The sequence below is a fragment of the Atractosteus spatula genome, chromosome 16 (assembly GCF_055471065.1).
Source record: "Atractosteus spatula isolate fAtrSpa1 chromosome 16, fAtrSpa1.hap1, whole genome shotgun sequence".
Taxonomy (NCBI): Eukaryota; Metazoa; Chordata; class Actinopteri; order Semionotiformes; family Lepisosteidae; genus Atractosteus; species Atractosteus spatula.
Genome location: NC_142721.1, coordinates 12,916,114 through 12,931,431, shown reverse-complemented (window position 1 = coordinate 12,931,431; position 15,318 = coordinate 12,916,114). Strand labels below are relative to the sequence as shown.

At 39.2% G+C, this 15,318-nt stretch overlaps 1 protein-coding gene across 2 annotated transcripts in view; it reads right to left on the bottom strand.

Annotated features, from left to right (window-relative positions):
• Positions 1 to 2,697: 2,697 nt before the first annotated feature.
• Positions 2,698 to 15,318, bottom strand: part of ambra1a (autophagy and beclin 1 regulator 1a) — a 103,218-nt gene continuing 90,597 nt past the window's right edge. For both annotated transcript variants that reach the window (XM_088935096.1, XM_088935097.1), the window contains 2 exons: positions 13,560 to 13,688; positions 2,698 to 9,284 (listed from right to left, as the gene is read on the bottom strand). In XM_088935096.1, coding sequence (XP_088791222.1) covers positions 8,707 to 9,284; positions 13,560 to 13,688 — 707 coding nt within the window. In that variant the 3' untranslated portion in view covers positions 2,698 to 8,706. The remainder of the gene's footprint in view (positions 9,285 to 13,559; positions 13,689 to 15,318) is intronic.

The following is a 15,318-nucleotide window of genomic DNA, read 5'->3' as shown; positions in this document are numbered from 1 at the left end:
CGAACTGCGGCAAATCATCTACCAATGAAAATATCAATGAAAACAAACAAAAAGAATTGCCAAGAAGCTTATGTAATAAAACAACTGCCACAGATTGGTGTTACATAAGTCTGCATTAATTGAGGACTGACGTCTACTCCGGTATATCCAAGTGGTGTTTGGATATTAATTCCCTCGACTAAGGGCTGTTAGGTTCCTGAAAGAAGCAGCATGAATTTATTAAGGCCTGCAGGGCAGTGAGCATGTGCAGTCTTTGAAACCGTGATCACAATCCAAGATCAAACTTGCATGAACAGGGTTTTCTCTAATTGCATTCTGAAGAGGTGCAACTGTTGTCTGTGCATCACGTAGAGCACCAGGAGGACCTGAAAGCTGGAATCAGAGTAACAGAGGCTCCAGTGAGCTGTGGCTATAAATAGCACCATATTGAGACACTCCACTTGCCTTTGTTTCAGCTCTCTGTGGGCTGCCTGTCTCTGTGCTGAAGCCTCCAATCTAACCCTGCCACCCCACCTCTCAGGGGTTAATAAGCTTGGTATTTCAGCTGAAGAGAGCCGTGTCACACGTTGTCACACTTACAGGACTCTGCATTCCCACAATGCCTGGGAGTCTCTCTGCAGAGAAATAGCGGGGACATATGTCAATCATTTTTTTTCTTTCCTGAAATACAAGCAGTTTCTCAGATAATAGAAGCCCTGGAGTGCTCGTACCTAGAATTCTGCCTAATTGTACTTAAAAAAACATTAGTTCAGAAAGCCTGTGCCAAAGCACATACTAAAAATACTTAAACAGTACTGAGAACCTGACAGGACCTGCACATAAGCATGCACATTACTCTTCAAGAACAGGACAAGACTTTTTCACACATGTATTCTTTTGTATACTTTTCAATACCTGGGATTGGGATGCACCAGGGGTGTTATTCTGAACAGATCCAACACTCAGAACAGGTTCAAGTGATCTGGAATTCTGCTTACTACACATCTCGCACACAAGCTCTTTATCATCAAACTCCCTAGTCAAAATCGCAATATACAAGAGAAAACCTTTGTTCTTCATGTTAAGGTACCTGAAGGTGACTGAATCCCCCCTCTTCCCCTTTGAAGAAATGCTTTTTAGATCTGTCTTGCCTCCAGAGCCTTTGAAATTTCTAATCGGACACGCCTTGCTGCTGAATAAAATTCTTTCAACTTGTTGGAGGCGAAACGCTGTCATTTCTCCACTGGAATTTGGATGGCAGTTACTGTACCAGAAAGAATCCCCATCTCCATCCAGGCAAGACAGTCAGTTTTCTTTCTGCTGTGTTCAAAGACTGAGAAGCAGAAATTGTACTAGCTGGGGAAAGCGCCACAGGAGTTGCTGTATTTTATCACAGGTATTTTTTTAAGTTCCCCACAAACGTCTGTCATATGTGAAATGTCAAACCCTTTAAATTTTCTCTAGGTGGGATAATTAAAAAAAATCTTCTATTTCTCCTTTGGATCCAATCTTAACAGTAGCCTTTTGGAAACAGCAGAGACTGCATGTGAAGCTAAGAAAAAGCTCTATGGAAACAAGTGCAGCATTTGGAGAAGAAAGGAATCCGTATCAGTAAAGAGAGTTTGCTGACATTAAGTTATTTTGTTTGGAACTGGCTGTGGTGAAACTTGAAAACTGGCGGCCCTCCGTTGGCCCTCAGTGTCCCTCTCTTCAAGAATGCAAGCCCGTTGTTTTTTTTTACATGCATTCATGCAATGTCGTGCAAATGTTTGCTTAACGTTCATACGCCATTGTCATGGACAGGAATAATTATAATCTACCGTTTAAAAAGACAAACGGATTTTTTTTTTATCATCCTAACAGAAGAACGTTTTTATCTTATTTCTTTCTAATTTGGTTCCGGATACGGGGTCTCAGAACAGCTCGTTACATTGCGGTAGCGCGATCCCCCTCACGCCAAGACAAGGCGGCCGAGGGCCAGACCGGCAGTTGCTGTCATTGTTCCGCGCAAGGCGCGGGCTTTGTTTTAATTATCTCCGCTCTGCAGATCCGCAGTGGCGTCGCTCGGCTCTGAACCCAAGCGAGTGTGGATACGACAACGTTTTATCTCCAAACAGCCATGGGGGGAAACAGAAGTGGGTTTCAAAGGGCTCCCTGCAGATTTAGTTTACCCATGAACGAGCCTTTTAGATTCGGCAATGTAATGTTTTAAACGGCAAAGAAAGTGCGTTACACTGCAAAACTGCTTTCAAGTCACCCTAGCAGAGAAGTCAACAGTTTCACTTCAATTAATTTAATAAACAACGTGTTTAACATAATTGGCCAGTATTGCATAAAGCACGTATCATCCCATCAACATCCCATCCTGGTCATAAAGTACTGCAGACTAAGGTCAATGCATACTAATAAATGCATTACTTCAATGACATCTTGAACACATCTGAGATACATTTCCACCCTTTTGGCTCAGTAAAACCCTCGAAATATTTTCTTCCTGAAAACTATACAAGTGTTCTTCGGCAGCTGTCACTTCACCATATCAATGAAACTCATTTGTCCTGATTCTCTTGACATGTTCCACTTCATTGTGGTCCTGCCCTCAAAAAGCTGCATGTCCCCAAGTAAAGCAAAACATGACAAACTCGTGGAACAGATTTCCTGTTCCTTTCCAAAATCTCCACAAACGGATTCTGATGTTAAATAAATGAAAGACAAGCCTTTTTTTCCAAAGTTTCCTGTTTTTTTATTTTTATTATTACTGTATATAGGATCTTTGGTGTTCCCACAGCACTTGGTTGCACTATTAATCATTTTGCTTCTAAAATAGTTACAAAAACCCTTACATCACATCATCTCCTACAAAGAAAAGACAATTCCTTTTTTCACTACTTACTACACACAGTCAGCAGTTTACATGCAGTTGAGGGATATAAAAACACTCAAACTTAAGTCTGTCCAGAACAAAATATTGCCCCCATCTGTTGAGTTATGTAATGAATGTATATAAAGCTCTGAATTATGGAGTTTTTTTTATCTGTCTACTCAAGTTTGAAGTTGAAAAGATTACTTCATCAAAGATTACCTTTAACTCTTAAGCAATGTTTGTGCAGTTAAATGTTGAAGGATTGTAAATATTATCCAAGCTTTCATGGTAAAAAAAAAGTGGTTAGCATAGACACTAATGCTGAAAACCTTATGTTCAAGTTAAGAGTTGTGCAAATCCAATTACATATATATATTTAAAAAATAAATAAAAAATTAAACTCGCACATCCTATGCCAAATGACAGGATTCACAGCATAACCGAAAATGAACTGTATATGTTTTATGTCGTCAGAAGATATGAAGACTGTATTGATGCATATTGGAGAAGCCAGTAAACTAATTCTAATAAAGTATCTGTAGCTATATTCCACAATATACTGATGCAAAGATTAACCTGTAATAACAAACTGCAAATCTAGTTGACAGTGAGAAATGATTCCAGGCCTTCCATTAAAGTGTCCAGAATGCTTCAGCTTTACAGACTGGCCAGCCAGGACATCAAAACAACCATTCAGCACTGACTAGAAGCTCTTTTAACTCCTCTGGATAATGATATTAAATGATAATGCTCGTAAATTACCCAAACATAGTTATTCTGCTCAAAATGCAGGCTCAGTTATGCAATACGAACTGGGCAAAAAAAAAGATTCAAGGCATTTTTTTAAAAAAAAAAATTGGTGAGTGAGCAAATGACGACGAATAAGGGGGAAAAAAAAAGGCAAGACACGCCCAAGCCTGCAAGAAATCCGAAGGAAGGATTCTAGGTGCATCCCAAAGTAGAGATGGATATTCGGAAACAAAGTGAAATGGAGAAGTGTTTTATTTTTAAAGAAATCCTTGACACAGGGTAGTGTGATCTGTAATCTGCTCTGCCTCTTGTCCAGTAAGGTCTCTTACAATAGCTAGCTGTAAACATGAGTTGGTATTAGAACACAGAGGCATCTTCTGCAGGGGAACGTGATTCTAACATGAAGCCTAGTTCAGGCTAGGAAGGCCAAGACAATCTGAAGCATTTGATAATGAAACTGCAGCAGTAAAACCGCTGTTAATCAAAGTTTTAACCACGTGAAACTAAACACCAAGAAGAGACTAGACTCGTGGGTGCTAATTTGTAAACGTAATTGCCATAGATCACAAGAAGCTGGCTGTTGGAGTGGTACTTGAATTTTCTGATTTTTATCAGAAAAACTTGTTAATTCTATATAAGGGCTAGGACAAAAAACAACTATTATTGTGGATGGGAAAATTGATGATGGAGTGTTAAATGAGAATATTTTCTTGTTACATTTTTCTTTTTTATAAACACCCACTATGCTGTCTCTTTGCATTAATGTATTTGCCTTTCAGCTTTTAGAAACTATCTGAAGTGCCTTCCTAAAGTTATAAGATCCCTGTAATAGTGGACTAAAACAATGATCCTTTCAGAATAATTCCCCATGCTACCAGCATGTTTTCTGATGATCCGCATACCAGTGGAAAAGTTAAAAATCTAAAAATGATCTTCAGATTCACGCTAATTGCTTTAGGAAAATATTTCTTTCAAGCCTAAATTTAAGCAAAAATGAAAGATTTGAAATTAGCAGTGACCTTTAATTTAACTGTGATTTTCAGAAAACATTTTTTAAATACAGAGGTAAGTAAGCTGCCAGTCTTGTCAAAACTAGAGAAACGCAGTTTCAGTTAGCATCACAAATCTTCAAGTAGTTTCTGTAACCTGTTGGCATGGCTGCATTATTCAATTCACAATGGTTTCAGAGAAAATGTGCACTACGTCCCTTGATATCTTTAGCTTATTTAAACCTCATCCACAACATGATCAAAAAGTATTCAACGTATCAAAACATTCAATTCATATGTTTTTAAAGTATTACACTTGTCTGTTATTTAGGCAGAATAATTACAGTATTAAAAACTCCTCAACATACAAAAAACCTAAGCTGCAATCCAGGTGTAAATATTGTTCACTGCTAATTTCCAACCAATAAAGTGGACCAAGGCCTGACTATGTCATGTAAAACAGATACATTCAGCTTTCACAAAGGCTTTGCCAACAATCACTTTGCAGATATACCAGCACTATATATAGCAGGAGCCTAAACCAATGTTCTTCTACAGCAGGATAGTCATGTCTTTATAATCTTCAAGGCACAAAATAAAAGTTATGGTGTGAGCAGACGTACAAAGACTATATAAATGTTGAACCTCCTCAGTGTACACCTTTGTTTCTATGAAGCAGATTCTGAAATTCAGGCACCATTGAGGATACAGGCCAGGGGTATCAAACCAGGCCAGATTTGAAGAAGGTCACAGTGTAGATGGACATGTGGCTACATCCATATATACTGGACAAAGACAGCCTAGTGAAACTGTATTGTTAAAGCTTTAGGTGGGTAACTAAATTGGGTACCACACCAATTGGACTGTTGGGAAACACATTTGCCACGCACAGGCATTTCAATGTGATGGAAGGACATGATGTACTGCTGCACATAACTGTTCAGTGTCCACAATCATGTCCCATTTTTCCATTATCCCATCTGTATTTGCCCTACAACACAGTTTTAGAGGTGCTTTTGAGAAGCCCGAAGAAATGTTAAATCAATGGGTGTTCATGCATTAAGATGATCAGCATAATTTGCAAGTCTGTTGTTTAGATTCTGTTGAGTATTGCAGGATTATGCTTTGAGATGCCAGTACTGAGAGTCCTTGTTATCCAAGGTGATACCCCTGATACAGAAATATAGGAAATAAATATACCCTTTATGTTGGTATTTATAAATCCTACTCAAGTTCTTCTACAGTAGAGGAGTTTTGCTCTGATTTTTGGTCAACAGCCCAGATAAGAATTAATTCTTCCCTTACTGCATAACAGTTTGAGTTGGTACATTCTCGATGTTATAGTCTCGAACGTATTGCTAAACAAACAATAAGAAAGATCTTGCAAGTATGGTAATAAAGAACAAAACGAAAAAGACTGGCGATGGCATGTAAATCAGACAATGCGGACACATTGACTTTGTGCGCGTGTTCTCATTCACACAAGCAGAACCCACATGTTGGACGGAAACTGGGGGAACACAACAAGAGGGTCGGAGAAGAGACTGCGCTCACAAAAAAAATAACACCCAGACTAACTCCACTGCTTAAACCAATAGACAGAGTGGTTCCACACCCCTCAGCAATTAAGTAGAGCTAGGAGAACATCAGAGCATTCGTCCATTTTCTAACCACGTCTTCCTGATTTAGAGTCGCGAGGGAGCTGGAGCCTGTCCCAGCAAGCAACAGGCTCAAGGCAGGGTACACCCTGGACGGGATGTCAGTTCTTAAATTATCACTCTCTCTTCCCACGGTAGACCCTGAGACTCCATTAGCTGAGCCTAACTACTGTCTTCAACCATGCTGTTAAACAGCTACTGTACTTCAGTGATGTCTGCAGAAGCCTTAAAGTGTTTAGGCTAAAAAGCCACTTTTTAGTGAAATTCAGTTTGATTTTATACTTAAAAAGAACGTTACTGTGTAACACAGGGCAAAGACAAATTTTAGAATATGGCCAATGGTGTTATATAATAAATAGCATTAAAAAAATCAAACAAACTTTAAAAAAGTCATTAAAAATACTCCTCACCTTGGTGAGCTTAATATTATCAGATACTGCATTGTGTCTGATAAATTGACTTGTCTTGAAACTGCACTTACAATGTATCCACTTATGGACATTGAGTCTAACCATTCTCTCGTTCTTGTTCTGGAAATGAATGAAAGGGAGAATTCAAGTGTGTGGCTGCTGCTGGCAGGCTGAGGTAGGCAAATCACAGCAGTTTGGGCACTGGATACACAACCCACCTGGGCTGAAACCTTAATGTGCAAGGGGCACAGGAAGGAACCGAGCAGCCCCTTTCAGGCAACCACACTGAGCAACAGGGGTCTATGTCCAGTGACCATGGGACCGCACTCTACAACTCCTGTTTCATCAGTACTCTAAGGGCTAAGGAGTGCAAAACAGGACAGCAAAAAAACCGTCAGAGAATCTAAAAAAAACTCAAGTTAAAAAAAATAAAATCAGCAGGGGCATATTCATTTTCAGTTCTGCTATTCAGTAAATTGATGCATTTGTCACATTTAGTTTAAAGCCCTTATCCTTATTAGGCTCTGCAAGATCAGTCGCTCTCAGCTAGAAAATGATGCAATTCTTTTTGTCTGTTTCTGCAGATAGACGTTCTTCTTCATTTTGTTTCTTGGCGCTGCCCTTATTAGCTCACGCTTGCTCTGTAAACCTGCCCCCCAGTGTGCCAGAGTCCTTGCTTCTTCCTGCAATCAAGTCATGGGCTGTTGATCATCAAGTTTCTCCATTTCTAGTGGTAATAAGCACAGACAACCTATGTTTTCATCTCAAGTATCCAAAAAACAAGTAGTTGGTGTTTGCAATATTACACAACTGGATTTTACAGTACGTCACAGGGGTTAAGAGATCTTAACAACCACCTTTCAGACAGGCTGACTGGTAGATACTAGTGCAACAGGACAGGAATGATGGTTTTCTATCTTAAAAAAAGGAATAAGTGCCTGATGACAAGAGCACATTTGTGCTTTTCCACATTCCCAGAGTTCTGGCAACAGCACAGTAGTAAACAATTTGTGTTTCCTTGGTGATCATTTAATGTAACAATACCCAACTATGAATTAAGCATACTATTACGTCGTTATATATTCTTCAAAACAGAAAATCAAAATCTTGTTTGACAACAGAAATGTATGCTTGAATGAATGTGGTCATGTTGTTTTATTTTACTCTCCTAAGTTCACAATGAACTTTGAACTTTGGGAGTTGTAGTTCTTCTTTTCTAAACATGCTAATTAAATCATAAGTACCTGAGAGAAACTCAGGCGCTCCCTCCACATCTTCCTTGAGAAGCTGGGGTGAAACATAACTGCCTTCAAAGACGGAACAGTGCATTAGTATTTTCGTTTTCTTACAGACTGACGGTACACAATTCAAAGAAAGAGCTTTCCACATACAGCAGGCTTTTACAGCTCAAAACAACCTGACCACACAGCTGAGGGGCTGGCACTGTTACGGTGAATTAAAAAAAAAGGAAGAGTCCACACTTTACATCAAGTGGCACCAACAACTGTACAAATCAAACTTCTTGTAATCGCCTTGGTATTTCAAGAACACCTTAGGTGTGATCGTGACATGGCACTCTAGATATAGTTGCCATTTCCTAAGCCGATAAAAAAAGGAAAGCCAGTATTGGTGCCCTGATAATAAAATAATTCAAGTACAACTTTCAACATGGAATGATCGTGGTATTAGGTTATCATCACATGGGCGGCATTAAGAGCAATGTAAGTATAATCACTCCACAAGAGGAACTATACAAATACCCTAGTGCTTGACTGGGAAATGTCTTTTAACATAGACTGTGGAGCTTTGCTCCTTCTGATCGGGGCCCCTTGGAAATCAGCACCTTTTGACTGCAGATTTAAAGACTGAAGGCTTATTGAGGACCTACAGCAACAGATCAGAGCAAACAAATATTCCTTAGCATCATGTACAGACTCCAGGCAGACAATCTCCATGCAGCAACAGTCATCCGGACAGCCTTCAAGTGCCAGTCTGCTGGTAACCACCTATCCCCTTGTTCTAGTGAAATAAAGCACTGGCATGGTAGAGCACAATCCTTATCGGCTGTAAGGATCTCCCGGGAAGCTGCTGTTATTGTTAGCTGGAGAAGAGGAGGAGGAGGAGGAGGAGGAAGTGCGGACGTCCCCATCGTCAGCGTTGCTGCTCTCAAAGACATCGTCAGTGTCCATGGGAGCCACAGTTGGCACCCTGGAGGTGCCCACTCCAACGGAGGAGAAGATGGTTGAAAACTGCGGGGAAGGGGTGGCCGCCCCGGGGCTCCGCGCGGGGTCCGTGGGGCTGGCGGGCGCGTGAGTTAATTGCACAGTGTGGGCCAGGATGCGGCAGCGGCTGGGACCTGGTTCACTGAGAGAGAAGGAGGAGGAAGAGGAAGTGGAGGGGCCGGGGGAGTAACATTCCCGGGCCGCTCGGTGCCCTCTGGCCCCGGATGAGTCGGCGCCGGTCTGGGAGCCGCGGTGGATCCTGTGGCTGACGATGATGTTGTTCCCAAAGCCGCCCATGGATGCCATGGTGGTGCTCTGCTCACGCTGCACCACGGCCGTCATGCCCCCCTCCGCGATGAGCCGGCGAATCCGGGAAAGTGCGTCCTCGCTGGTGCCATATTCTGAGCCCTCACCTGGACAGCACGAGGAGGAAGACACCAAAAGGCGTTAGAAACCTGCCTGTGGCTACTGCAATCCAAAAATCTCCACTCTGTTATCCTGGGACAAGTTACTGAAAACATGCATATTTTTCTACATCTATAGAAACTATGTACACTGAAGCTGGACTTAAAGTGCTTGGCGTCTGCGTCAAGTTTAACAAAAATGCCAGTTGTCATTTGAGAATGCCGTCTGAAAAATGCAAGTCTTTGAAGGAATATTGTCTGCAAATTTATCTCCAGCAGCCTCCGAACTGTGTCAGGGTTAATACATTTTATTTATAAAAATCTTCATCATAAAGTGATTTTGCAGAACAGTTCACCAGACAGCTCGCATGATGCATGATTTAACGAGACAGTAAAATTAAGAAATTAAAACCAGAATGTCCTGTGTTATGAAGTGTAAGAATATCATGCGATTTCCATGCGAAAACATAGAGATAGAACATCTACTCTGTTTGCTTTTTGCCTCTGGTACACATTTAGCACTTGATATTAACAATAATTGAGGGTGAGGGGGACAAACACTTCTGAAAACTGATGTCTAGAGTAAATAAGCCTCTCTTACAGCTTCTCAAAAACTGCAGGTCAGTGCAACATCTGTTTTTCTTAAAATCCCCTCAGCCCATCAGAGAAACAAGGGAGGTTGAACATTTTTCAATTTTGTATTGTTCAGCCCTCATTTATACACAGAGTAGAGGTATAAAGAATAAATGTTTCAAGACTGATGAATTGCTGGTACATACTGTATGGAACAGACGAACTGAGACAGTAAGAATTGTATCATCTAACCAGTAACCAGTAAGAAGTCAAAGAAACCACATTTTCCTTGGTCCCCTTTCATCAGCTGTTTAAACAATAAAAATACTTTATTTTTAAGCCATTCATACTTTGAACTAAAGGTCTTCTTTGCAGTGACTTTCCATTGACTGCAGACAACAGGTCCTCTTAGTTTTTCATACAGAACCACTAGTTTTGAATAACATTAAGGTCCACTCTGGTAATTTTAAGATCCTTGGACCAGATCAATTAGCTACTGAGAAATCGAATGAGCTACAAACTGAAATGTTACTGCATAAATACTGTAACGCCACAAAACTTATTAAATGGCACAAGCAAAACTGGAACAGTTTGTTCAATATTGTTGGGAACGTTATTAAAAACTGAAAATGTCCACTTAAGAGTCTTTATGCTTATCACCCAGTTGTCCTTCAGACTGGCAGGTGTGAAAGTTCAGCTTGAGAATGGCATTAAGAAAACCCAGGCTTATGTATGACCAGTTAATAGAAGGGTGTTCACTCAGAAATTCCCCTCTCAGAAGTTCAAAATTCAAGGAATCTCAGCATAGGACAAATAAGAAACAATATAATAATTTTCCAAAAAGACAAAAGGAATATCTGTACTGTTTTTAGTTGTACAGATGTACTGTTAGTTGTGTACATTAAGTTTCAAGAGGTGTTCAATTAGTCATTAACTTAATTTGAATGGAGAAAAAATTTGAATTTAACAACAACACTAATGCATCTTTATTCATTAAGATTAAGTTAATTTGAACACTACAGTGTTACCAAACTAAGGTCTATCAAAATATAATATACATATAAAAATTATATGTTCCTTGAAAAAAGATCTCCTTTGCACATTCTGTAAGATTTACTCTTAATACAGCCCACAAAAAAAAACAGGTTGTATACTGAGGAGAAAACTTTCAACTACAGTACGTGATGCCTTTGAGAAATGTCTTTCCTGGAGGACACCAGCATCAAAACACATTATGGGCCCTGCCTCTCAGATTTAGACTTCTGACCCTGTCTGTTGAAAACTTAATTCATTTGGCAACATTTGCTTTCACATGTGAAAATGAATGAGAAAAGCAAAAGAGTGCTGGCTTTCAAAATTGTTTAAGAAACATTTCTCTTTCGTATCCCAATTAAGGTCTGATAACTTTCTGATTTACAGTGAAATTTCTATTAAATTTCTTTTTACAAAGTACTCCCATCTAATATATTTATATTGCATAAAAAGGTTTATAGATGCATAAATATGTAATCTTTAAAAAAATGTTTTTCTCTAATTTATGACAATCATACAATTTGGACACTTTCTGCATTTCCAGAAAAAAAGTCTTTGAATGCCAGTAATACTCTCTGTATTAAAAGACAAAACACATTGCTGCTTTTTGTTACATGATCTAGGTTTTTTAGGCTTTAACTGCACTGCTTAAAGAATTTCACAACTGTTTAACCACCAGGCAATAACTTAAATTGAAAATAATGGCTAAATTCTATCTTAGAGAATGAAAATAATCATTACAAAAAAAAAAGCTGTAGAGCACTGCGTGTCTCAGCAAGATTTGGAAATAATTGGTATAATCAAGGCTGTATCAAACTGGGGCATTAGGAAATGGTACTGGTGTGCCTTGCAGCCAAGACGTGCTCTTTAACTAGAGGGCTGCTTCCATCCAAACAGCTCATTTATGAGAAAATTACTGTTGTTTATGAGTCACTAGCCATCTCCACACAAGTAAAATAAACGTATTGTTGCATCAGTGTGTCAGACATGCTGCGTTGCATCAGACTGTAATTTATAACGCAATCATGGCTTCCTCTAATAAAGGCTTGTTATTAATGGGATTAATAAATGCTCTCCAAGGTTAAAAAAAACATACCAACTGTGATTAAAGCCTTCCTCAAGAGAGAAAAACACTGCTCTGCTTGATGATGTTATTGCTAACAATCCCAGTGATGAAACAGCTTTTGAGCATCAATCCAAACAGATAAAAACAGTTTTATTAGAGATACTGCTGCAATATAATGTCCGAGTATAAACATTAAATGGTTTGGGGCATGGTGTGGAGAAGAAGGTTCCTCCTGGTCAATTCAAATGATTTCTTCTCTAGATCAAAATGGGTTCTAATTTAATTACCAGCTCCACAACTACATTTTAAGCCACTCGAGAGGACATCAGAATCAATACTTTTATGCATGTCAATTCATCAGCCTATTTAATGCACCAACTCAACACTTGCCCCTCAACTCAAATCTCTTTGTGAGGTAGACACCAGTTTTACAAGAAATGCCATTTTAGTCAGCAAAGACCTCAGAATTCCAAGCTCAGGATACAATAATCTATCATTATGACCATCACAGTGTATTATTATTACTATTATAGTAGTTAGGGTTCTGGAAATTGTAACTGGAAGGTTATGGGTTCAAACTAGAGATGGGCGATAATTCGATAACGATAATTGATAAATCATATCATTTTTAAATTGATAAATGATATGCGCATACGCACAAAATACTGCGCGAGTGTGCGTGCGTGTTGCAGACCGGGCAGCTAACAGATTTGTTTAATGTTTCTGCTGTTTGCCAAGTGTTTGTTGTGTTCTTAAAATAAAGAGTTGTTTAATTTACCTATTAACTGTCTGGTTTCTTCAACTTTCACTCAGGAGAAAAAATCTGCCTTTTAACTTGAAAGAAATAATGATAATAAATAATAAATAATATAAAAAATAAAATAATAATAAATTATCGATATCGACTGATATGAAAATTTATATCGTGATAATTTTTTTGGCCATATCGCCCAGCTCTAGTTCAAACACTGCTGTATAGCTTTGAACCAGGTACTTCACCTGAACTAAACCAGTAAAATACCCAGCTTCATAAATATACAAATAGATGGTTTAGAATAAAAGCTTCAGCCAAATAACTTAGTAACACCTGTAATTCTAAATGTCTTTTAAAACTATAATCTATGGTCTATAGATTAAGATCCCCAGGCAGGTGTGGCAGTTACACACTGAGATACTGTACAATACTGACACTTGAGTACTGTCTGGTCCAGGAGAAAATTTAGATAATGAAATCACAGTATAAAAGAGTCCATCTTGCAGTGAGATATCAATCTTGCCCAGTGCCAAGCAAAAAACCTTTATAGAGCAGTTTGCAGTTTATCCTTTCAGCAGAATGGAAATATGTGCCTATCTATACATTTAGAGTCAAAATCCTTATTTGATAACATTTCCAGAAGGCAATGGACACAGCAAATGAGGCTTTTTTGTTTTTACAAACTGCACTGCTTCCACACCAACCACAACTAGGAAAAAACACAGATTTGTACGTGTATGAGCCTCCCATTTTTCTTTCTCTCAAAAGGGACTCAAATCGAACGTATGGTTCTGAAGGTCCCACACACAGCTACTCTGAGGATCTGTCACTGCAAAAGCACAGACTCCCTGGGAGTTACCGGCGCTGGTGCTTGCTTCTGCCGAGGAGTCCGCGATGCCGCCCTCCGGGTGCAGGCTGTCGGAGGGCGTCTCAAAGCTCCCCTCTGTACTGGTCCCAGGGCCGGGGTCCTCCAGTGGTCCAGGGACAGCTGAAGAACAGAAAATTCTGTGATGTCATTTTAGGCTTCTGCAGAGGTTGTGGTTATGTAGATGTAGACAACCTGGATTGAAAGTATATTTTTATTGCAGGAAACGGTAGCCTACTCTCACTACAGGCAGTGATTCATGCATGACAATGTCATTGTCATTTCCTGTTCAGATTTTGAACCTGCAAAGCACAGTACTTGGCACATTACTCTGCAATTCTATCTGTGCGTGAAGATGGTACAGTACATGCATGCCCCTCAGACTCTGTCAACAAATTTCAACCAGCCATTTCAGCATGTTAAAGTGTTCAGTGTCAAGGCCAATTACACTAGCCCTAACTCTAAACACTGCTAGCACACTTGCTTTAAAATGTCGAAAATGGGTTATTAGTGTGATTCAGAATTAAACATTCAAGAAGTAGGACGGAGAATAAAAAATAATTAAAAATAATTCAAAGACACTTGCATAGCAAAGTTGGAAAAATCTGTCTCCGGAAAGGACGGGCTTCAAAGGATAAACCCGTGTGCCAGCTAGAGCAATGTGATATTTAAATTGGAAATCAAAATGACCTTATCCATCTATCTCCCCATCCATGAACACAAATAAGGATTTATTCATCTAAGCTGAGCTTTTTAAGCCGTGCTTACAGTGCGTGACAGGTAGAGATTTCTCTAGACTTTTGCTGCAATACTCAATACCATTGGAAAAATTTGCCAATTAAGTCTGACCTGCTGACGGTTCCTCTCAGAAAGACTAACATCCTGCAGCCTTAATTTGTCAGTTCCCTTTTAGGATTCAGCTCTTTGAGTCGTGTAGGCCTTTCTAGGATTCACATTCATTTTAATCCTTCCTTAGAAGTAAGAATATTCCCGAAAGGACCACAAATAAAAAAATTAATGAGAACGTTAATTAATTAAGGAGCTGGATGGGCTTCGCAGGGACAGAATCTTTCCAGCAAAACAAATACCAGAGAGTGCAGCTTTATGTGAACAGTTCCTGATGGCGATCGTTACAGAACATAGAGCAAAGAGAACTATTTTGTTAAAATTTGTTTGTATCACGGTCCAAACAGTGGTTTAGCATACAAACCTTTGCCCTATAGCTTTAATTCAGAATACTTTTCAAGAGTCACAGAATGTTTTATACCTTCAAATAATAAAAAGGCTTTTGTTTGAATGTCACCAAACAAAGCACTTCATAAAACCTATTATAAAAGAGTTTTCAACAGCACTACAGATGTGGTAGTTTGGCTATACAGGTATGCAGAATCCAAAGTAAATAATTTGTGCAAATGTTCTGCATTTTAATTTGCATACTGAATGTTATTCCAAGTCTTTCAGGAAACAGCAGAAAAAAAAAGTGTGAGAGCAGCTACAAAACTAGAAATGGGAGTGGGAGAAGATGAAGAAAAATTGAATAAGATTTGCACTCTGGAAAGAAATTCCACAGATGTAGTACCTCACATAGTCTCTTTAACAACAGGTCTTAAAAAGTGCAGCACTGACAAAAGATATTCTCTTAAGTCATCCATTCGGATAACATTAATTGGTTCTTGGAAGTTAAAAAGTCTTTGCACTCGAGAAGACAGAGCTCTGTCAGAGGAGTAATTGGATGGGGTGTCAGTCAAAGTGT